This window comes from Bidens hawaiensis, unplaced genomic scaffold, assembly GCF_021521415.1.
Source record: "Bidens hawaiensis isolate Kalapana, Puna unplaced genomic scaffold, B.hawaiensis_p1.1 tig00048294_1, whole genome shotgun sequence".
In the NCBI taxonomy this organism is placed as follows: Eukaryota; Viridiplantae; Streptophyta; class Magnoliopsida; order Asterales; family Asteraceae; genus Bidens; species Bidens hawaiensis.
In genome coordinates, this window is record NW_027498649.1 from 11526 (window position 1) to 36249 (window position 24724).

Sequence of the window (24724 nt, forward strand, 5' to 3'; positions counted from 1 at the left end):
ACAACACATTTCTCAGGCTCTGTTCGCAGTGTCTCTTTGGGGACCTTCGCAGACTTCGACCCTTCAGTTGCGTAACAATGCTTGTTGACTCGGATAATGGCTATCCCTGCTCATGTGGGCACTCCCACCACGCCGTGTGCTATGGAAGGATTGGCGTTGAAATCACCGATTGCCTCCCGCCCTAAGATTATTTCATGTTTGGATCTCGCGGGCAGGACGAGGAACTCGACGTCCTCGGTCCTTGTATGAATTCCGTCACTTAGTGTGGCTTGGAATGTTATGACCCCCTTGGGATGCATAACTTCATATCCGAACCCGGAAACTAGGGCATGCACCGGCTTCAGTTTTGCTTTATCTTCATCATCTAGCTGCTCGAAACATTGTTCGTACATTATGCCTGATGTACTCCAGTATCGAATAAGACATATTGAGACTGGTAATGACCAAACAATGTTGTGACTATTAGAGGTTGCTTCATGTATGGGCCTCCTTTTACCCTTGGAAAAACTACAGGTTCGCTCTTCCACTCATCTTCATCCGCCTCAATACGCTTGTACTTCCGAGTAGGCCCTCCCTGAATCATGTGAACATTCAGGTCTTTGATCTGCTTTTGTGGGGGACCTTTGTTTGCGGGAGTCGCATTCCTCCGTGGGCCTTGCCACACGTTTTTGAGTAGATGCTCAAGCTTACCGGATTTTATGGCGGATTCAATTTCATTTTTCAAGCTTATGCACTCGTTTGTGTCATGTCCAATGTCTTCGTGGAACATGTAGTGCTTGTTCGGATTCTGGTTCACCCGCTTAATCAGCGGTCGAGGCTTCCTAAATTTGATGTTCTCTGTTGTTAGAATTTCGGACGGGGGTTTTTGTCTAGGGAGTCCAATATTGCCGGTCAGACTTGCCCACTTTTCTGTCTTTCTGTTTCTGCCCGATTAGTGATCTGGCATCAAACTGCTTGGGAGAGTTTTCTGGGGGTTGAATCCTCGACCAGATTGAACCCTTCTCTTCCTTTTTGGGTTGATTGTTCCGAGGCTCAGATTTTGCGTGTTGCTTCGGTGCTTCCCGCCCCCAACAACTTTTCTGTGGCTGCGAAGATCTTGGCCGCGGACATGATTCCATCCCAAGTCTGAGGCATGCCATCTCGGCCTGTCAAACATCTAACCATCTCTGGGCTCTTTGCATTTACTCGGAATGCTCCCCTCAGCATATCTTCACTGATTCCACCGATATTCAAGCTTTCGTTGTTGAATCTGGTGATAAAGCTTTCTAGTGATTCGTTGTCTCGGCGGACAACACTCAGAATCTCTGAAGGGTCACGAGTATGTTTACGCTGCTAACTAAAATGCTGTGAAAATTTCGCAACTAGGTCATCCCAGCTTTTGATTTGTCTGTCTGGTAATTTCTCAAACCACTCCCTGGTTGCCCTTGTTAGTGTTAATGCGAACGTGTGACGCCAATAAGGCAGCGTCCATCCACTCACTCCGTCAACCGCTGTGAAGTTCAATAAATGATCGCTCGGGTCGGTCATCCCATTGTACTTTCCCAAATTACTTGGAATTTTGATATTCATTGGGAAAGGGGCGGTGGCTATTCGCGGAATGAACTTTGACTTTTTCGCGAACGCAGCGGGACGATATGGTTTGGTGAAATCCTCCTCTGCATCGCTGAAGTATTCAGCATGCTTCACCGATGGTCTGGGACGGCTAGAAGTTTCCCTACCATAGTCTCAGCTGCCGTCACTCGTGTAACCCTCTTCTTGCTGAAACACCTCTTTTTGTCGAGCATCTCGTGGGGTTTTGTGAGATGGGGTACGCTGAGTATGTTGACTTCTCTTGCGGCTTTTCGTGGGCGACCAACCTGCTGATCGAGAGTTGTCTTCCAACTCTAGATCTTGGGTGCGTCGGAATGCTGGTGGCGGTGATGGAGAGGCGAGTCATAAGTCAGTGTTCTGGCTTGTACCTGATCTCTTTTGATTCTTCGCTCATACTCCTCTTTCAGCCGTTGTTTTTCTTGTTGGTACCACTCTTCAGGGGTAAGAATGTTTTTTCCAGAACTGGTCTGGTAAACTCTTGTTTCATCCCCATCATGTCTGGGAAATTCTCCGGCTCAGAGCCGGAGTATGAGTGGTCCGTTGAATCTTTGTAATCTTGTGCCTCGGGAACTTTCCAGCCCTGACTTCCAAGACCGGAGTTCGGGTATTCCTACAAGGCGCAAAGTCTTCAAACCTTGGAACTTCTCCGGTTCTATTCTCGAAGACCGGAGTTCGAGTGCTCCGGTGAAGTTCATCCGACACCTGTCCTTCATGGACTGGATCGTCCAGAATTTCAGTACAACGGGATCTCGCCGGAGCGGCCGAAGGCTGTTGGTTCTGACTCATCTTCAGATCACAGTGAATCGAAAAAAACCGTAAAAAACCGTGAATCTAGCTAAAACCGGATGGCGCCAATGAAGAAACACTGGATCAAACTGGAGAATCCGATCCGATATTTCCCCAGATGTGAGTATACTGAAGCGCTATGAGAACAGATCCAAGCTAGTGCCTGCAAAACTGAACACCGTTGAGTCTCGTTACAGGAAGGACAAAGTGGGGGGTCTTCCCGTAGCCACCCTCCGGCGTGAGAATAAGTATCGTACTTTGATCGGAATAAAGTATAATATTGTGAGTGATTGCTTAAGACCTGAAAGTGTGAATGAATACCTTGAAGAGATGATCTTCCTATTTATAGCCGAGGGTGGGGGAAGGTGATTGGTGGAGTTGTCGCTGTCAATTTATTCCTTCTCTACCTGAATGGACACGTGTCGAGCCTTTATGGAGTGTGACAGCCTGGTCACGGTTATGGGATGGCCATTATCTGTGCCCGTTTGTGGGATGGCCATTACGTGTCCAGGTGTCGCCTTTTCGTTGGTCGATGTTGCTATCAGGGTGTATTGAGGGAATCTTCTTAGCGTAGTTTGTTACAACTGCTCTTCCATATCACGTGGGGATCATACGTGTGATGAGTCCCTTGTATTGTTTGCGGATTCCTTATGCGGATGCTCACATGGTAATCCGCAAGTTATAGTGGAGATCCACGAAGCATGTCTTGGACTATGGATGGCTTTACCAGTCCGTGTGTTCCTTGCGTGGATGTCTTTTGATGATTCGCGGGTCAGATAAGGGATCCGTGGGTGGCAGATGTCTTTTGACGATTCGCCGGTCGGATAAGGGATCCGTGGGTAGCTTTGCTATCCTCCCTCTATAGTGGGTGCTTGCTAGTTTCCTTAGTATGCTCCTAATTCTTGGTTATATTTCCACAAATCTTTGATCTCCCATATTTAAATGCATATTTTGAATAATTTGTGTGAAATTTTAAAAGAGAGTGATAGGAAATGGTGATTGTTGTGGGTTTTAAAGAAAAGAATTAAGAAGCAGGTTAGGTGATGTATAAAGTAGATTTTTTAGATGGAGAAAGTTGGTGTATACAACACACCATCATAGATTTAGGTAATGATTGAAGAAACTTCTTTGTTACATTTTAATTGGAGGAAAGTGAGGTGATGGTGAGATAGTCGGCTAACGAGGGGAAAAAAAAAGGATTTTGTGATTTTTGGTGGGTTTTAACAAAGTTCTAAGTTTTAATTTAACGTATTGCGAGTTTTAGGTAATCAATCGAATCCCGTTTTTGGTAATTTTTGTCAAACTTTAAATGAAATCAAATTCCTGACAGCATAAGCTAAAGAAACTATTTTTCTGAAAATAGTTGGTGTCGGGTTCTTACAGTGTTGCTACTAGCTCTGGATTATTTATTTTCTAATTTTCGCGATTCGAACATTCTAAAAATAAGTTTATAGCTTGTTACTAACATTTTCATAAAAAATTTAATTTTTCAAATTGTTCATGGCACGTTTGGATTACTTTCAGTTTTAAATTGTCGCCAACAATCATTTCGCGTAGTTTTTGCTACGCGACAAATTTAAACGTTTTCAAACATTTAGGAATATATTTCTTATAACTTTGCCAATTTGGACTTTAAAAAAATATTTTATTTATATAATTATTTTATTACATAATCACGGTTACATTAGTTGCTAATTTTTGCTGATTGTCACATACGGTCTGCTGAGAGCCTCACGCTTTCGCACCCGCTCCAATTTAGCGAGGGTGTGTGGTGGTCTTTTGGGGTGTTCGTCGGTAGGTTATCAGATATTGGGTTAGTTCAGATCGGTTTGTTCGGATTTGATTTTTTTTGATATCCAAAAATCTGAACCAAATTCGCCATAGAAATTCTAAACAAAGAATACAAAAAGCCATAATTAACAGTTAAATCTAAATTAACATAGTTTCATCTGAAAATACGTAAAATCTGAAAATACGTAAAGCCATACTACTTTTTAAAATAACCCTCTTTACAACAATAAACATGAAAATACGTAAAATCTGTAGTCACGTAACTTGTTATCTTGAAAACATATGAGCCATAGAGTAACAGAAGTTGAATATACCTTTTTTACTATTATCGGAGATAAGTAAAAGTGCTACACAAGTAACATATCACACGCCATTGATTCCCAGCCTAATTGATTGAGACGAGACACATAAACTCTTTATTTAAAAAAATAGCTATGAGTTCAAGTTTTACGTATAAAAAAAAATAAAAACAAACTAAAATACAGGCCCTTGAGGATGGTATCCAAGTTAAGATTGATAGGACATATTGATTTATAAACTTTCTTTTTAAAAACATGCCATTCCATACTAAAAATATTAAAGATGATTGTCCGAATAAGTGGACCATCACTCCTAAAAAAACTAAACATATCACATTTCATGACACATAGCAACTCAACGTTCTCATTCAAAACGCGTTTAAACCCCAAAAACAAACAAAAAAAAATCAGATCTCACCACCGTCACTAGACACATACATATACATACACATACGCTATATACTTATATCTATATATCTATACTATATCACCATCATCATAACTACCATCATCTACCCCAACAGAACTGACTCACTCTGTGCTTCCAATACATCTACATATATATTCACATCCAAATTCAATGCAAAATCCTTCTTCTTCTTCACTCAGTTAATTCAAAACCATGTTCCGCTTAAAACGAAACCCTAAATCCACCTCTACACTTCCATCCACATCCACCTTACCCGATAGCCGTCGATCTCACGCCCGATCCGTTAACCCTAGGAAGCTCTTTTCAATTAGAGGATCCAACTTATTCTACTTGCTTATTAATTGTAGTTTTCGCATTTGTGTTGGTGTCCATGGTGTTACAGAGGTCCATAGCTTCAATGGTGTACCGCCGCGGCGATGGTGATGGTGATGCGATTAATCGGAGTGTTCGGGAGGTTTTGAAGTTCGGGAGTTCGTTGGAGTTTGTTTCGTCGAGGAGTGTGAGGGATTTCGAGACTGTCGGTGCGAGGAGGAAGGCTCGGGTTGGGGTTTCGGTCGCCTCGGGTTGCAGTTGTGAGTGTTTTAAGTTGTTTTTAGTTTAATTGGATGGTAATTGTGTTATGTGTTTTGAGAATTTAACTGTATTTGTGGTTTGTGGTTATGATGTTTATAAGCTACTAAAGGAAGGTACTGTGTACTGTGGGGGGTAGAGTGTAATTGATAAGTTGTTGATCAGTTTCTATAATCGATGATATAATGTAAACAAGGAAATATGTAATACCTGATAATCCAGTGATGTTTGAGATTGACATCTTCTTAATCTGATCGAGTTCCCCTTTAGGGTGTATGGTTAGGATGGAGATTAGGTGTTCTTGATGAACACGATTTGAGAGAGAGAGGTAGGGGATGATTCTTATGGTGTTATTATTCATCATTAGTTATTAACCTCTCTAATAAGCTCTCTATATATACACCCAAGGGGAAACCCTATTAATGTTAGTAAGGGTAATTCCGTCCATCAAGGATTTACCAGTTATAAACATAAGGTTATTTAGGTCAATGATCAATAATAAGATAAATAATTATAAGGGCCATATATAAAATATATATAAAATATATATTTATTCTAACATTCTCCCACTTGGCCTAGTAATTATTTATTATGAGCATTAGATTAGTCTGATCAGAGGTTAATACTCATTTTAGTTCTAAACCCAAATTGCAGCAGAGAAATACAGTCGTTGAATCAATATTCGACTCAGGGACCCCATTAATCATACTACAACTCAAATTTAAAACCTAACTTTAGGATCAAATTGACAAATAAGCCCTTACCGTTGATTTGTATAATTAGTGTCTATACGTCTTTAGGCATGCATGAACGTATTTAGAGACAAAACAAATTTTCAACGTATGAGGAAAAATTAATAATTAATCATTCATAGTACGATACGCAGTTGAGCTTGGTCATTGGTAAAACCCGTCTCTATTATTGGCCATTTAGGAGACTTATGGGTGACAGGCCTTTAATTAGTGGATCCATAAGCATATCATGAATGCATTCGATACAAAAGTTTAGTTTCCTCTATTTGTTCTTAAGTCATAAGCGAACAATAATTTAGACTTGTATCGAATTCTAATGCAGCTCCGCTTGAACTGTTACTGTTCAAGAAATAAGGGTAGCTGACTTATCACAATAAGTCTTCAATATTGGATTTATATGAAGTTAATAAATTATGAGTCAACTGATAAAGTTTTCCAACAACATTTAGTGACACGTTGCGTTATGATCAGCAACATATTATGTCATTATAACTTAGGTCGTTGTTATCAGTTAGTTAGGACTCCTTCATGAGATAGTAATGTCTGCTGACATAAGGATATACCCAGAAGTTGACAAAGTTAGAATATTAGTAGTCAACCGTTTTTTAGTTCTCACTTCTTCTTCTTTAAATTATTGTGTCTCGTTTCTTAGAGATATTGTGATATTTTATCAGATGCTTCACAATAGAAATAATTAGTCTAGTGTTTAGCAATGTGACCAATATCTAAACGAGTATAGATTTGAACCTTCTTAAGGCATCTAATTAATGATGCATAAGGAAATAATCTCATTTATCCTATTAGCCTCTAAAGGAGAGCAATATTGTATGTTACAAGTGTAAGGACCCGTTTCATGTAAAACATATAAAACTAATGAGTCTATCTCGGTGTATTTTGATAACTATTAAATAAGAGGTATCTCCGAGATTGATTAGGTCAAGATATGCGTTAACAATACTTTGACTCATGTAACATATACTTGTCAAAAGAATGTCATCTATATAAGGACAAGTTTACATTAGTTGCTCCCACTCATCTTGAGGTAGGTAAATCAATCCACTTAGTTCTTGATGAAGAGAGTTGCATTATGATTTCATTATTGATTCTTGCATCAACCCATACATGGATTTTATTGACTTACAAACTAAGTGTTCTTAACCTTCAGTTTAGAACTTACAGGTTATTTTACGAACATGTAGGCCAGTGTTAGGGAAAGTTGTTTTAATGTTCATGTAATGTAGCTCTAAATTATTATAAGCTACTAGAACAGTGATGATCCTCAAAGTAACCTTTTGTAAGACAAGGAACTAGGTTCTTTGATAATTTATTCCCTCTTGAGTATACCTTTATCAATCAATCATACCTTTAGTGTATTAACGTTATTCATTCAGATTTAGTTTAGTAATGACTACCTTTTAGGTAATTCAACCAAATCCCAAACGTTATACTATTTTAGAAGATTGATTGATACTAATGGTTTAATTAGAAGAGGTAGGATCATTAAACCTTCCAAAATCCATTTAATCTTTAGTCAGGTAGGGTACATAATCATCAAAGTTAGTAGGCCTTTGAGACCTAGATGACCTCCTGAGTTGATTATTGGGTTTATAAGGAGTTTCATATTTTCAGGTATATTAGGAGCAATATTAGTTTCTAAGTATGTAAGAGTTGGTGCAGTATGGTGTACAAGAGGTGTAATCGGAGTTAAAGTAAGCGACAATCTCTCCCCCCGCGTCTTGTACTTAGCCAAGTTATGATAAGGACTTTTACTGCTCCTACTGACCTTAGAAATATGTAAGAATTCAGCATGCTTAGGGTCAACATCAGAAGACCAATAAATTCTAATTGAGGATTATATTAATTAGTCTTGGTAAGAAATCTAAGTTTTCCCATATTTAGGTATCCAACAAAATTTGTTAGGAGTAGCATTAAATGTTAAGGAGACAAGATATAATGGAGCAGTGTGTTATACAAGGGATGTTTTATGAGGTAGATTAAGTTGTTTCTCCCCCATCTCTTGCATATAAGGACACTCAGTGCTCCCACTGATCTTTTAGGCCTCTAAAACTCCATACAAGTTTTGGCGATTCATGTCATAGGAAACTTTCATACAGTTTAGACTTGATTTCCTTATTGTCCATATTTCATAAGAAATTTTAATGACATATTTAGAAGGAATACTGATAAGTATATATGAATTGATTTCTTTAAAGAACTTGTCCAGTAGGAAACAGATTAGATACAAGTTGATATTCTTCTAAGCTCCACTAATAGCAGTGAATTTTAACTTATGGTGGACCTTACTTACTCCCTTTATCCAGTTTATATTTAGGGCATTTAACACATGCTTTCAAATCACTAAGAATGAGATTTAATGGCAATTCATCCTTTGTCAACCGAGTCATGATTTCTCATGAAAATTTTGGTCTTAATGGATGAAGTACGTAAGTCTCATTTATCTTTTGTTAAATTCTCATTTCTATGATAACAAAAGGTTGTGAAATTTGTAGCATCGCTTAGTTTTATCTTATAAGGTTTCTATTCAGATAATAACGACCGATAATATGATAGTTTTAGTTAGTAGTGACTTTGTTTTGGTCATTTAAAACCTTATAACTGTCAAAATGTAGCTTTAGTATTGATACTAAATTCTGAGTAAACTCTAGAATGTTTAAGGTATCATAAAGCTTAATACAAAACAGCTTTTATGGTTCTTACAACCTTAACATTAAATGAGTCACTGACTCTCATCTTAATTATTATCGATTTCTGATAAGGAAACGTATAAAACTAAACTCAACTAACATGTGTTAATAGGGATATTAATATTAGTGGAGTTAAATATCATTAATTGGTAACTACCTTTCTTAGCCAACTGTTCCCTTGAGGTATGGATAGTCTCTTTGCTCGTGCCTAGTCTAATGGCATGATTTTGCAGTGAGACTTTCCCTTTGAGAACTTAGAGCTGGAAGCAGTACTTGTATTTTGTTTCAAGACTTTAGAACTATCCTCTTTTAAGGTTTAGTGGTAATAAGGTGAATAACATTTGATTTTCAATTTTAGGCATTCCTTTTCCTGTACATATATTGCTAGCAACACACTCAGTTTCCTTTAGTACTTATGAGTGTTATAGTTGATTCTTAAGGCATCTAATTGTACTGGTGGAAAAGTAATACACTGAAAAGACTTCATTAAGTTCCATGTATAAGCTCTCAGTTTATGGGTCATGGAATTAAATATTAGGATGTATTCACAAATGCCAATTAACCTTTTTATTTAGAATTAGAGTGTTTTGCGTGCATCTTAGGAATTGTTTTGATTCTATTATTTCCATAGAAAAAAAAAACGTTAGTCTTAGGAATTTTAGAATCCGTAATTGCTCACCTGATAGGAATCATGTAAGGAGTTCTTGATTATCATAAGAGACATATTTATTTATCCCACTGATTATGCTCAAGTGTTTTTCTGTAATACTTTTATCAGAATGAGCAGTAAGAATTTCAAGTCTTTAAGGATAATCAAGACTCAAAAGGGCAAATTTTATAAGACCCTTTTAGAAGCAAAACTCTTCTTAGGTTTTGTAATAAGAGTGGATGATTTAGGTTTGAGATTCAAACTTTATAGAAGAATTTTAGAGTGATTTATGTTATGGGTAATCTAATAAGGCAGACTGAAATTAGGATCATTAATGAAGGATCATTAATGTAAGGATCATTATGAAGATGTGATAATTTTAAGTATAACACCAAAATTAATTTTATTATACTTAAATAAAATAGATCACCGTTGGGCAGAAAATGTATTATTTAAGTATAAAATTCTTGTGCGAAAATAATTGTAACAAATCACCGTTGGGCAGAATTGGAACAATCAAGTTGTTATGCACAAGGTAAGTTTGCAATACATAAATGTAACAAATCACCGTTGGGCAGAATTGAGACATTTAAGGTATTTAAGGCAAAGTTAATGTCATTTGAGTATCTAGCAATTTTAGGATACTCATCTTTTAGATGACTATGCTTAGTTAGACTAAAACAACTTTGTTAAGCTACCACATCACCATTGGGCAGAAGTGAACTCATGAAGTGTTGTTTAAGTTAAGCAAAACTAAAGTCATGCGAATGTCTGATAATGTTAGGACATACACTTTTAAGTGACATACTTAATTAGACTTAAATAACAATATTAGGTTACACATCACCGTTGGGCAGAAGTGAACTATAAGTGTTATTTAAGTTAAGTAATTTAACGGAGCAGGGCCCCTTAATCAGTTAGGTTATATATAAGGGGTTCTGATCATTTCGCAACATGTAAGATATAAGTAAAGTTGCGATTTCTTCGAAGTGATGTTGCGAATTTGGTTAGGGGATTTTAGATGTTGCGAACAGTGCAGTCATAAGTAATGTTGCGATTGATGTTTTATAAGAGATGTTGCGAATGATGTTGTTATGAGAGATGTTGCGAATGGAGTTGTTGTGATGTAATCAGCATTGTTGCGATTTAAAGCACTCGCAACATAATTGTTGCGATTAAGAGTACTCGTAACATCCTGTGATTTTATGGGCTGATCGCAACATCAATAGGTAATACTCGCAACATCTTGCAAAATTAGCTCGTCGCAACATCTTAAGTAATACTCGCAACATCTTAAGGTTCGCAACATTAGTGACTTTTCGCAACATATGTCCCTTCGCAACATTCTGTGATGCTAGGTTCTGATCGCAACATAATTAGTGGACATTCGCAACATGTTACTCGCAAGATAATATGTAATTCTCGCAACATCATGCGATTTCGCAACATTTCATTTGTTGCGATTAGAGTCCAGTTGTTGTGAATAGATGCCTTGATTCGCAACATTAGCAGAATTCGAAAAGAATAATCAACCTGATAACCTTTTCCTAATTTTAAGGGATTTAGGAGATTCTGTTATAAAGTTTTAGATTATCTCAAAATTTAATAAGATTTCAAAATTATATCTTTTATCTTATTTAAAAGATTTTGAAATTAAACTTAGAGATAATATTATCTCTTTAAAGTTTTAGATTATCTCTAATTTTAATAAGATTTCAAAATTATATCTTTTATTTTATATTAAAGATTTTGAAATTAAACTTAGAGATAATATTATTTCTTTAAAGTTTTAGATTATCTCTAATTTTAATAAGATTTCAAAATTATATCTTTTATTTTATTTAAAAGATTTTGAAATTAAACTTAGAGATAATATTATCTCTTTAACATATTTCATTTTCCCAAGTTAATCCTAATTAAGGTTAGTTTTCGAAAATTATGATGTTCTTCAAGAACATCTTCGAAAAAAACAAGAACAGTTTCAAGAATTTTACGAAACTGTTTTCGATTATATTATCAGATTTAATACTGGAATCGAAATCTGAAAGTTTTGTAAAACAGATTTCGAAAATAATCAGGTTTTTATAATGAACAGGTTTTAATCAGACCTAACAATTCGTTAGAAGTAATACGAACATGAGATCCAATCAGTTTTATGATGATGATCAAAACCGTAAACATAAGGGTTTTAATCAAAAACTCGTTTCCTATTTTAATTCCAGTTTTTATGGACATCGAAGAAACTGATTAATCAACATCATGCTCTGATACCACATGTTGATCAGTTTCTATAATCGATGATATAATGTAAACAAGGAAATATGTAATACCTGATAATCCAGTGATGTTTGAGATTGACATCTTCTTAATCTGATCGAGTTCCCCTTTAGGGTGTATGGTTAGGATGGAGATTAGGTGTTCTTGATGAACACGATTTGAGAGAGAGAGGTAGGGGATGATTCTTATGGTGTTATTATTCATCATTAGTTATTAACCTCTTTAATAAGCTCTCTATATATACACCCAAGGGGAAACCCTATTAATGTTAGTAAGGGTAATTCCGTCCATCAAGGATTTACCAGTTATAAACATAAGGTTATTTAGGTCAATGATCAATAATAAGATAAATAATTATAAGGGCCATATATAAAATATATATTTATTCTAACATAAGTAACTATGAATGATGGATTTGGTAGTTTAGTGAATTGGTAGGTAGGTACCTTTTAGGACCAAACTTTTTGATATTTTAAATCTAGAATTGATGGATGATGCTAATAGTGAATTTAAACATAGATTCATATTCTGCATTTTAAAATATCATATATTTTTTTTTCTAAGTAACTGATATTATTGGATTATTACTGGTATTGTTTTAGTTATTAGTAGATAACTTCACATTTTGGGATTATTTAATGTATTCACTGAGAATTATTAGTTTTACCTTGCTTTACTTGATTCTAGTCCAGTACACATATTTGCTCCAATGAATAACTGAATAAGTATGTGTGTGTGTGTATCCTTGAATACTCATGATCACATATTTACTACAGTGCCTTGTTTTTATTATTGTAAGATCGTAGGAAACATGAAGAATGATACATCTTTAAACTGAATTGGTAGGTACTTTTTTGTACCAAACATTTTCACATTTTGAAGTCTAGAATTGATGGATGATGTTGGTAGCCAATTTACACATAGATTAACATCCTGCATTTAAGAATCAGAAATATCAATAAGGGTGTTGGTCTTGGTGTAGAAGTAACTCTGAATTTAGTAACTGATATTATTTAATTAGTACCGGTATTGTTTCAGTTATTAGTAGATAAGTTAACATTTTTAGATTATTTAAGGTCTTCATCGAGAGTTATTACTTATAGAATCTAGTTCAGTACACACGCTTTCTCCAATGATAAAGTGTATAACTACACACACACACACATGTATATTCATGAACACTCATGATCACATATTTACAAGTGCCTTGAACACTCATGACCACATATTTACAACAGTGCCTTGTTTTGATTATTGTAAGATCGTAGGAAACATGAAGAACGATCCATCTTCCTTGATGCTTCTTACCGTGATGAAGAACTTGCGTGGATTGGGTTATATGCTTCAGGTTATTTTCTAAAACTCTAGTCTCTCTTTTTAGCTCCTTAAAATCTGTATGTAGAGCTAAATGCTCTATAGGGAATATGAAGTAATTTAATGTTAGATTGATAAGATTATTGGAGTGATTTCTACCTTTGTAAAACCTTGTAGAAGTAGATTTCTGAAGTACTTCCAGTTTTTATCTTTTTAGTATTTTTTTTTATTATGCAGATATATGCTACAGAGGATGGCGACACAAAACCAATCTGGGAGAAGACTATTGGCCAAATCTCAATTTTAAGTCCTGAAAATTATGGTCATATTGATTGGTCAATGTATGTTCTCTCTTTCTCTCTACCAATGCATTTTCAACAGTATGCTATGATTTTGTAGACGATGCTAGAGTTTAGCCAACAAACATTTTATAAACATTTGAACAATAACCTATAGTTCATTCGTATTCTTCTATAGTTTTATTTATGTTGAAGACAGAAGTAACTTATGTTATCTCTATTTCTGCAGATTTGATGGCGTCATTGTAAATTCGCTAGAAGCACATGATGCTATTTCAAGGTTTGGGGAATTTAATATGAATTATTAACATATTTTCTTGTCAATTGCAATTGGTCACATGTTTACCATTCAACATAACCCTGCTATAATTTGAATGCGAGTAAAGTTTGATGTGAACATCATTATCCAATCAACAATTAACTAAAATTGTGGTGCAACATGTTGAACTATATTTCCAATATTCTATGATCTTTCTATAACAATGAAAAATTTCTGAACTAGTGAAAACATGTTCATGTTTGTTTCTTTATTTGTAGATGCTATGGTTTGTGAGTTTTATATTTATGCAGCCTTATGCAGGAGCCCTTCTGCTCTGTACATCTTATCTGGATAATTCAAGAAGACACGTTGGCTAATCGTTTTCCTTTTTATGAAGAAATGAAATGGGAACATTTGATTGCATATTGGAAGAATACTTTTAGAAGGGCTGATGTGGTTGTGTTTCCTGATTATTCTTTATCTGTAAGCTTCCCTATCTTATTACTGGTATAATAATTACTGCAATCAATAAACACGATTCTTAACTTAATCCTCAATTTATGATTTATTCATGTATCAGATGCTATATAGTGTGCTTGACACTGGGAATTTCTTTGTGATTCCTGGATCACCAATAGATGTGTGGGCAGCTGAAAATTACCAAAAATCCCACACCAAATTTCAATTAAGGGTTAAACACGGTTTTTCCTATTATGATATGCTGGTTTTGGTTGTTGGAAGTTCTTTCTTTTACAATGAGCTATCATGGGATTATGCAGTTGCAATGCATAACTTAGGTCCTCTGCTGACCAGTTATGCTAGGGAAGGTGATGCTGGGCCACTGTTCAAGTTTGTGTTTGCGTGTGGGAACTCTAGCAGTGTCTATAATGATGCTTTACAGGTATACAATATAATCGTCACATTTTTGTGTTTTTCCATCTGTAGAACATAAAGATCAACCTATTATAGAAGGAATACATGATGTTTTGAAATGCTTTTGGTTAGCTGCTATTTGAAATTTAAGTCTAGTACTACCAAAATCCTTGAGATTAGGGAGAAAATTTATATTGCACAACTAAGGGGGTGTTTGGGATTGCTTATTTTATCTCCTTATGACTTATAACGTAAGTTATAAGGTGTTTGGGAAAGTTAAACTTTGTGAGTATAGTCATTAGTTACAACTTTGTAACTTATAACTTATGACTTCAAGTTATAAGGAGGTTAAATAAGGAATCCCAAACACCCCCTAATATTCTATTATAAATACTTCTAAAGAAGTCACGACTCACGAGTCATCATTTTCGCTATAATCCAGTATTTGATATTTTAAAAATATGGTAATAAGACTCAAGAATTGATTAGGTTTAGAGAGTGAGTAGTTTAATTGATTAGGCTTAGAAAGTGGGCAGTTTTATGAGTCTTTTTCGTGATTTTGAGTAAGTTCTTTAAATTGGAAATTTTAGTTAAAACTAGAATTGATGGAAAGTTATGCTATTCACGTAATTCACTTTTGAAGTTCTTTTGTAAGACCTCATTAAATATGCATTGAACTGGATACTCGAGTGTTTTTCTTCTTTTTTAATGTAAAAAATGAGGTTTCAAGCAACTACTGTGTAATTCTTTGTGCATGAAGATAGTGTTTTTTGATGGATGAAATATTTGCAGGATATTGCTGGTCATCTTGGTCTTCGTCGTGGTTCTGTTGGACACTATGGTTTAGATGGTGACGTCGACGAGATGTTATTAATATCTGATATTGTTATATACGGGTCCTCTCAAGATGAACAAGGCTTTCCTTCATTAATCACCCGAGCAATGACAATTGGCGTCCCTGTAATCGCCCCTGATTACCCCATCATAACAAAATATGTAAGTTAATATTTTCTTAATAATTCATTTCTGTTGATGTAGGTTAGGTGAGGTTAAAACATGATTTTCTTTTTGTTCTTTCCTATAAAGATCTCTCGAATCCCCAGGTTGTTGATGGTGAACATGGAATTCTTTTTTCGAAGGACAAGCCTGATGAGTTGATGAAAGCTTTTAAGCTTCTAACATCCAAAGGAAAACTATCTACTTATGCTCATAGTATTGGTTCTTCAGGGAAGCTTCTTGCTAAGAACATGCAAGCATCGGAATGCATTAGTGGCTATATGAAGCTTCTAGAAAGTGTTCTTACACTTCCGTCAGATTCCATTCTGCCAGGTGTAAGCTCTCAACCAGAACAGGGAAAATGGGAATGGGATTTATTCTCAAAGGAAACAGAGTCCAGTGATATGACATATATGAGTTTGGAAGAAGACGCTAGAAATACAAGTGTTGTTAATGATATTGAGGAACATATGACACATTCATTGGGTTCAAGAACAGGGTTACAGAATGAACCTGGGATCAACCTGGATGATATTCAAACTGAACTGGACTGGGATGTTTTAAGTGAAATTGACAGTTTGGAAGAAACTGAAAGAGTAGAGTTAGAGGAGGTATGATATTTTTAGAGGCTGTACTTGACTGTTTTATTATGACTTGGGTTGTGTTTAATCTCAAACGGGTCAATTTTAAAAATTAAAAATTAGCTAATAGAGGTACATGTCAAACTGTTTTTTGTGCATAATACAAACTCTTAAAAGCGTTATTATCCAAAGATTTACGTCATTATCATAATAATGTTTCATAGTCGTAGTCAACACATTAGTTATTTATGATAAAATTAATATAGGCGAAAAGTGTTTCTAGGATAACACAACCTTTTGTCCGGTTACCCAACCTGTTTGACCTGTCCGTTTTGGCACCTCTTTTTCTTGTGTGTGAAACTTAATTTATCATTTTGCAAACTATTTCTTTGCCTTATTGATAATGTGTCACTTTCCGATGGATGTAGATAGAGGGAAGAACAGATAAAAGCTATGGTGTGTGGGAGGAATTATATCGCAATGCTAAAAGAGCCGACAAATTAAAATTTGAAGCAAATGAAAGGGATGAAGGGGAGCTAGAGAGGACAGGTCAGCCTGTATGCATTTATGAGGTTTACAATGGAGCCGGGGCGTGGCCTTTTCTTCACCATGGTGCATTGTACCGTGGGTTAAGTCTTGTAAGTTACTCCCAACTCTTATAGAATTTTTTTTTTTTATAATTCTTGGCACTCTTATTTATGTTTTTAGTTTTGTATGTTCTTCAGTCTACAAAATCTAGAAGGTTGAGATCAGATGATGTGGATGCGGTTTGGAGGCTTTCTATTTTAAACGAAAGTTACTACCGATATCTTCTTCTTGAGATGGGTGGCATGTTTTCAATTGCAAATAAAGTGGATAATGTTCACAAGCGACCTTGGATCGGGTTTCAGTCATGGCGTGCTGCTGCAAGGAAGGTAGGCCATACACTTTGTATGATTTTGATGTCCTCATGGCAAAATGGGTGGTTCAGGCGGGCCGGGTAAAAGTTCAGAACGAGTAGGCTTTCACAGCCGGGTTGACCCAAAACACTATTTTTACAAAGTTTATGAAGTTTTACAGAAATTAGTATGCCAAATATAATGACAAATATCATATACATTTCAATAACGTTCTGATTTTCGAGAAGTGATTTAGGTGGATTTATGCTTAGAAAGTACACATTGGGTTATTTTGACCCGTTTGGCCTATTTTCTTTTTAGTAGGGGTGTAAACGAGCCGAGCACGAACTCGGCTTGATTGACTTATGAGAGCTCGAGCTGGCTCATTTTGAGTTCTTTTTTCTATAGCTCGAGCTTGGCTCGTTTATTATTTATTAGTTAATTTACATTCTAAATTATTTCTATATATTTTCTAATTATAAATGTATGTATAGCATAATATATATTATTTAGTTTCTTTTTTATTATAAGTTTATATATGATAATTTTATTAATATATAAATATATATTTAATATATTAAGTCAAAAGTTATATAATTAATAGGCTCATTTAGGCCTTTGAGCCAGCTTGAGCTCAATAAGTGAAGCTCGGGCTCGTTTATTATTAAACAAGCTTATTTTAAGGCCCGCGCTCGTTTAAGCTTGGGTTGATTTGAGCTTTTAACTAGCCGATATCAGTAGCTCTCAAGCCGGCTTGGCTTGTTTACTCTTCTACTTTTTAGCTATTTTTTTGTATTGTTTATAATAACCTGAATTGACCCGTTCATATACAAATGGGTCAAAATTGTACGTCTACTTCTCATAATGTCCGTCATCCGGAGAAATCAGGGTTTTGTAGAATAGTTAATATTTGAAATTTAATGTTCCCTGTGAAATGATATTGCAATCTGCCAATTTCCTAGATTATGGGCATGTGTATTTGCATGTGAGCTTGCTTACATTTCTGCTTTTTAGCTATTTTTTTGTCTTGTTTTTCATAACCTGAATTGACCTGTTCATTAACAGATGGGCCGAAATTGTACATCTACTTCTCATAATGTCTGTCATTGATGAAATTAGGGTTTTGTAGGATGGTTACTGTTTGAAGTTTAATGTTTCCTGTGAAATGATATTGCAATCTGCCAATTTTCTAGATTATGGGCATGTGTTTTTGCATGTGGATCTTTTTTTTTCTTAGTCTGGTTTTGTTTTCAGGTTTCGTTGTCTTCCAAAGCCGAAAGGGTTCTGGAAGGAACAGTGCAACAGAATCATGAAGGAGATGTAATATATTTTTGGGCGCGTGTAGAAATGGACGGTGAACATGCAAGGAGTGACCGTGTTCTAACATTTTGGTCAATGTGTGACATCTTAAATGCTGGAAATTGCAGGTACATTGATTAAACCCATTATGACATACATTTGAGCTTGACACTTGATTATTTAACCAATATCATTATTAACAATAATTTGTAAATAACTTCGCTTTTTGTTTGTTACAAACAGAACAGCATTTCAGGATGCTTTCCGCCGGAAGTATGCGCTGCCACTATATGTTGAAGCCCTGCCACCAATGCCTGAAGATGGCGGTCACTGGTCTTCACTGCACAGCTGGGTGATGCCAACACCTTCTTTCCTAGAATTCATGATGTTTTCTAGGTAAGACGGTATCAAGAAAAATAGAATATTAAGTAAACCTTTGTAAGCGAATAGAATCCAACTATCTTGGGGCTCATTTTGTTTGATTCTATTGCAGGATGTTTGCGGATTCTCTTGACAGTTTGCACATGAATGCAAGTACCACCACTGAATGCCTTCTAGGATCTTCAGCGAGCGAGGTAATTAAGAATGGGTCGATTTAGATTAACAGATCAAATGAAGTTTTATAACTGCAAATGGAACGGGTCAAATTGCCCGAAGTATTATTTTTACATGCAATCTTTTTTTTTAAAGTAAAAAATATATCATTGCATAATATATTATGTGCCTTTTAATCGTATGACATATCAGTCGTTCATAGTTTTAAAAAATTAGACACGTGTTTTCAAGTTGACGCATACTGTAGAGTTATGGATTTCAACTTGGACTTATTTTGACTAGGCCTGTAGACGAACCGAACGAACGATCAGACGCGAACAATTAAACAAACAAGGTTTTTTTGTTAGTGCTCGTTCGTTAAGTAAATAAACGTGTTCGTATCTGTTTATTTTTGTTCATTAATAGCATAAATGAACAAACGTAACTGGATAGATGAACTAATATAATCGAACATTAATGATATGTTGGGCCTAATTACATATTAATAAAACTAGAGTAAATTGTAATGAGCCTAAAGATTAAAGTGAATATATAAACGAGTGTAAGCAAACGAACTTAAAACAAACATAAACGAACGGACATTAACGAATTTAAATGAGCGAATGTAACGGACGTTCACCAACATACAGAACGCATGACACATGTTCATGTTCATATGCTTAACTTAAATAAACAAATAACTTTGTTCATGTTCATTGGTTTATTTGATAAACAAACATAATGGTTCACTGAACGTTAATTCGTTTACAGGCCTAGTTTTGACACATTATCTGTGTAGTTCGGTCCGTCAATTTTGCCACCTCTAGTAAAGACGCAAAAGTTTCAATTTTGTTGATTGGATTATAATACTCAAAATCCTATCATTTTATAAATACAGAAACAACAATGCTATTGTCGACTACTGGAACTGTTGGTGAACGTGTGGGCTTACCACAGTGCTCGAACCATGGTTTACATTGACTCAAATACAGGGTCACTAGAAGAACAACACCCTGTAGAACAGCGTAAAGGGTTCATGTGGCCCAAATATTTCAACGCCACTTTACTAAAGAGCATGGATGAAGATCTAGCCGAAGCAGCAGATGACGGTGACCACCCATACGAGAGGTGGTTATGGCCAAGAACCGGGGAGGTACATTGGCAAGGTGTATATGAAAGGGAAAGGGAAGAAAGATATAGGATTAAAATGGACAAAAAGAGAAAACAAAAGGATAAATTAGTTGAAAGGTTGAAGTTTGGATACAGGCAGCCCACACTTGCAGGGTAGAAAGAAACTTGTTTTAAGTTTTCGGTCTGGATTCTACCTGTGAAACGACTGGCTCGACTTTTCTGGGTATTCCAGAGAATCAGAGATCGGGTTATCATTGACACCATCAAAAGAGAGTATATACGTGTTTGGCTGTATAAACAGAAAGAAGTATATGGGTGTGGCGCGAGTCTACAGGTGGCCGACAAACTTCGAGTCAGAAATTATTTTTGTTATTTAGGTGGTGTAATTTTTTGTTTTTCTTAAGATGGACTGCAAATTTTGCATTGTTTCCATTTTATAGGAAAATTTTCAAACCGTTGAGATGTACACTTGTTATGCCGGTAAAAACTGAAATGCATTATAGTGGAAGAAGGATTTATCAATATAATGATATTGTTTTTTTTTCCTCTTTCCTGTTAATTGTATCAAATAGAATATTTAATAGACTGTGGGTATAAATGGGCCACACTTGGGCTTCACTAATTTAGAACATCACCATTAGCAATACGTACCTTCCCAAAGTTACCAACCTTTAGATTCCCCATGCCCGTAACATCCCCCATGCTCGTAACATCAAGAACATCACCATTAGCAATACGTACCTTCCCAAAGTTACCAACCTTTAGATTCACCATCGTCTCCCCGCTGTGCGTAGCGTGAAACGAAAATCCGGAATCCATGAACCAAGAGTCCACCATGCTATCATCACTACAAAATAATGCCTTGTCATCACTGACGCCTTCATTAACCTGTTCAGCAGTGTTCACCTCAGCAGTCTTTCCCTGCAATCTGTTTGGACAATCATTCTTATAATGTCCAACTTCATTACACCTCCAGCACTTCACATTTTTCCGAGTTCTAGACGAACTCCTCCCCCGACTCCCACTACTCCTGTTATTTTCCCTTCCCCTGCCTGCATAAAACATATCATAAGATGATCCGCCACTTGTGCTTTTCTGGCGAACGTCTTCACCCAACACAATGTCTAGGACCCCCTCAAATGTTAACCCTCGCAGAACTAGTAATGGCCGTTATAGTTCCAGACCAACTCTCAGACAAAGAAGATAACAATATAATAGCTTGAGTCTCATTATCCAACTTCATGCCCACAGAAGCTAACCTAGACATAATTGAGTTGAAATTATTAATGTGACCCGTGACTGAACTTCCCTCGTGCATCCTTATCATAAACAATTCCCTTATCAAGAACACCTTATTGGCCGCAGACGGTTTTTCATACATATTTGACAGTGCTGTCATCATACCACGAGCCGTGGTTTCTTTCATGATATTAAAAGCAACGCCCCTCGTCAAAGCCAATGTAATTTTACCTCTAGCCTTCTTGTCCTTTGAGTTCCAAATTGCTTCTTAGGCTTTATCCATATTATCCGGCTTTTCCTCCAATACCATATCCAAATCATGTTCCCCAAGTAACGCCTCTATTTGCATGTTCCACCATGCAAAATCAGTCCCTTTAAACTTGTCGATTTGAACCTTCCCGTCTTTAGACATCGCAAACGAGAAAACAGAGAAAAAAAACCAATAAACAAAACTTTAACAAAAAAAACCCGAAACCCGAAACCTTTCTTTTAACCCGAAACTCCTGTCAACAAATACCTGTATCACACAATCAAAGTAAACCCGAACAACAAACCGAATCTTGAACACCCAACCTTCAGTTCTAGTCCAGCAACAAGAAGCAGTCGACATTGCTTCTTCTTTGATTAGTAGTCGTAAAACACGACCGAAGATAAATATGCTCTCCTGTCTTCGTGTAACCGTGTATGTAACGAACCTTCAGCTCTGATGTCACTTGTTAGGTATTAAACAAAGTCGGTATGCAGCGGAAACACAAACACACATGCACAAACGAAAGCAATAAATAAGAGACACGAGATTTTTACGTGGTTCGGTCAAGGCGACCTACGTCCACGGGCTGCAACTAAGGTATTTTTATTAAGCACACTACAAAAGACTACAATACATGACTAGGTATATACAACAACAACAACAATCATACCCAGCATATCCCACAAATAACTAAAGCTATCTGTAGGATCTGAGGAGGGTGAGATGTAGACAAACCTTACCTCTATCCCTAAACATAGAGAGGTTGCTTCCAGTGAGACCCCCAGCTCAAAAAATAAGTAGATAATATATATATATATATATATATATATATATATATATATATATATATATATATAAGAAAAGAAAATGGTAGTGTATTAATACTTTACTAGAAACAGTATACTAGTGGTAGCATTTAAGCAACATTTATAATAGATAGACTAAATAATAATAATAATAATAATGATAATAATAATAATACTAATAATACTAATAATAATAACTATTATGATAAAGATAATAACCATAAATAGAAAATGAAAATAATATAATAAAAAGTTATCACAAGGGATAACCCCTACTCCTACAGGTCCTTAACCTTAATTTTGCGTCTCCAGGAAGTCCTGTCTTGAACCATGTCCTCAGAGAGGTGCAAATCTAGCAAATCATACCTAATCCTCTCGTCTCAAGTCAATTTGGGTCTACATCTACCCCTTCTACCCTCTACAAATATAGTTTCCACTGATCTAACGGGAGCCGTTTGTTGTCTTCTTTTTACATGTCCAAACCATCTCAATCTGCCCTCTCTTATTTTATCTGATATACTAGCTACCCCTAGTCTATTCCGAAACGCCTCGTTTCTTATTCGGTATAACCTTGTGTGCCCACACATCCACCTTAGCATCCTCATCTCTGCTACCTCAAACTTACGCGCATGTGTCTTTTTGATGGCCCAACAATCTATTCCGTATAGCATCGCCGGTCTAACCGCAACCTTATAAAACTTTCCTTTTAATTTAGTTGGGAACTTGCTGTCACACAATATCCCTGTGGCAGCTCTCCATTTACCCCATCCTGCCTGGACACGATGAACTACATCACTCTCTATACCCTATCACTTTGTACAAACGATCCTAAGTAGTTGAACTTGGTTGACTGCGAAACCTCCTGACCTTCAATGGTGATTTGAACGTCCTCATCTTCGTTTACTCCACCAAAGTCACAGTAAAGATACTCTGTCTTTGACTGACTAATCTTTAAACCTTTACTCTCTAAAGCAGCTCGCCACTCCTCTAGCCTCATGTTGAGATCTTGTTTACTCTCGCCGATCAACACAATATCGTCTGTGTAACACCTCGGCTAAAGCGGAAACGACTGAGTGTGACGTACAGATTGCTCAAACACACGTGACACTATTAGGTGACCAAAATAACATTATTTCATTTAAATCATCATGTAACACAAGTTTATCAAATAATACAAGTTGAAACAATAAATAAATAAACGATAAGTTGTTCTTTGAATATCATATAGGCATGCTATGTGTCTTCTAACTTTCATCCTCGTATCTTTACACCTGTAACATATGTATAAAATAAAGTCAGCTATGAACATAGCTGGTGAGTTCCCACAATTTTATATACATACATAAAAAAATATACAATTCATGGACAAGTGATAAACGAGCAAGTAAAGTCCTTTCCAGTTGGTATCAACTAACGTACTTGGGTATTCGCGCAAGTAAGGTCCTTTCCAGTTGGTAACAACCAACGTACTTGGATAATGAGGCCCTTTTCCACTCGATACAAATGGACCTGAGTGCAAAGGGGGCGTATGATCATACTTATTAAGGCTACCACGTGCAAGTAAATTCGAGCAAGTAATCAAGTAACACACAAGTTCATATAGTGAATTGTAGTTTGTAAGAGAAATCGTAATACTTTGAATTTGTAATAAGGTACATATGCCACCCCAAAATATGAAAACGTTTAAAAAAGGGGTTGTGAGAAACTCACCTCGAAATTGAAGATCAACATTGTAATGAAAACCGAAAGCACGATAACGAAACCGAAGCAACCGAAAATGCGTTAAAGAACCTGAAATGATTGAACTCCTCGAATTATTAAAATAAATACGAACATTTAAAAAAACTAACTAACGGGATTATAAATGTTTAAATAATTTACCTTTTGGGATTATATAATATCTTATTAGCTTTTATTATTTTAAAGCAAGGATAATTTAATATTATTTTTAGGCTTTAACGATAATTTTAACGGTTTGATATTATTTTAATATTATAACTTTTAACACTAATATGAAAGTTACGATAATTTACAAGGCATGGATTTTATGTTATTGAATTAAGGTTTACGAATTACAAGCTAACGAATTTTAGAACTAACGGATTAAAATTAAACGAAACTAATATTGACGGTTTAACGAAATATATATTATTTAAATATTATTTAGCTAACATGAGAATTATATTCTTTGTTGAACGCGGATTTTAACGGTAAAGTTCTTATTTTAGTGTTTTAAAAGGTTAGCGAAAAATGGTGAATATAATATTATAATATTAGCGGTTTGTTGCGAAACGGTAAAACAAAAGGTTAGTTTTTTTTAGGCGAAAATGGTAAAAGATAATTTATAATTAATTTTATTTAACTAGAATAATTTTATTGATTTATTATGATTTTAAAAGAATTTATTTAATTATTA

The 24724-nt window shown here is 35.7% G+C and overlaps 1 protein-coding gene across 1 annotated transcript; it reads left to right on the forward strand.

Annotated features, from left to right (window-relative positions):
* Nucleotides 1-2787: 2787 nt before the first annotated feature.
* Nucleotides 2788-20170, forward strand: LOC143597437 (uncharacterized). Its single transcript, XM_077075944.1, has 16 exons — nucleotides 2788-2922; nucleotides 5279-5366; nucleotides 5428-5468; nucleotides 13111-13197; nucleotides 13401-13504; nucleotides 13692-13742; nucleotides 14033-14204; nucleotides 14302-14622; nucleotides 15387-15590; nucleotides 15698-16201; nucleotides 16600-16809; nucleotides 16897-17085; nucleotides 18304-18476; nucleotides 18592-18744; nucleotides 18842-18923; nucleotides 19781-20170. Exons 1-16 carry the CDS (start codon nucleotides 2788-2790, stop codon nucleotides 20168-20170), a joined length of 2904 nt encoding a protein of 967 aa, XP_076932059.1.
* Nucleotides 20171-24724: the final 4554 nt, after the last annotated feature.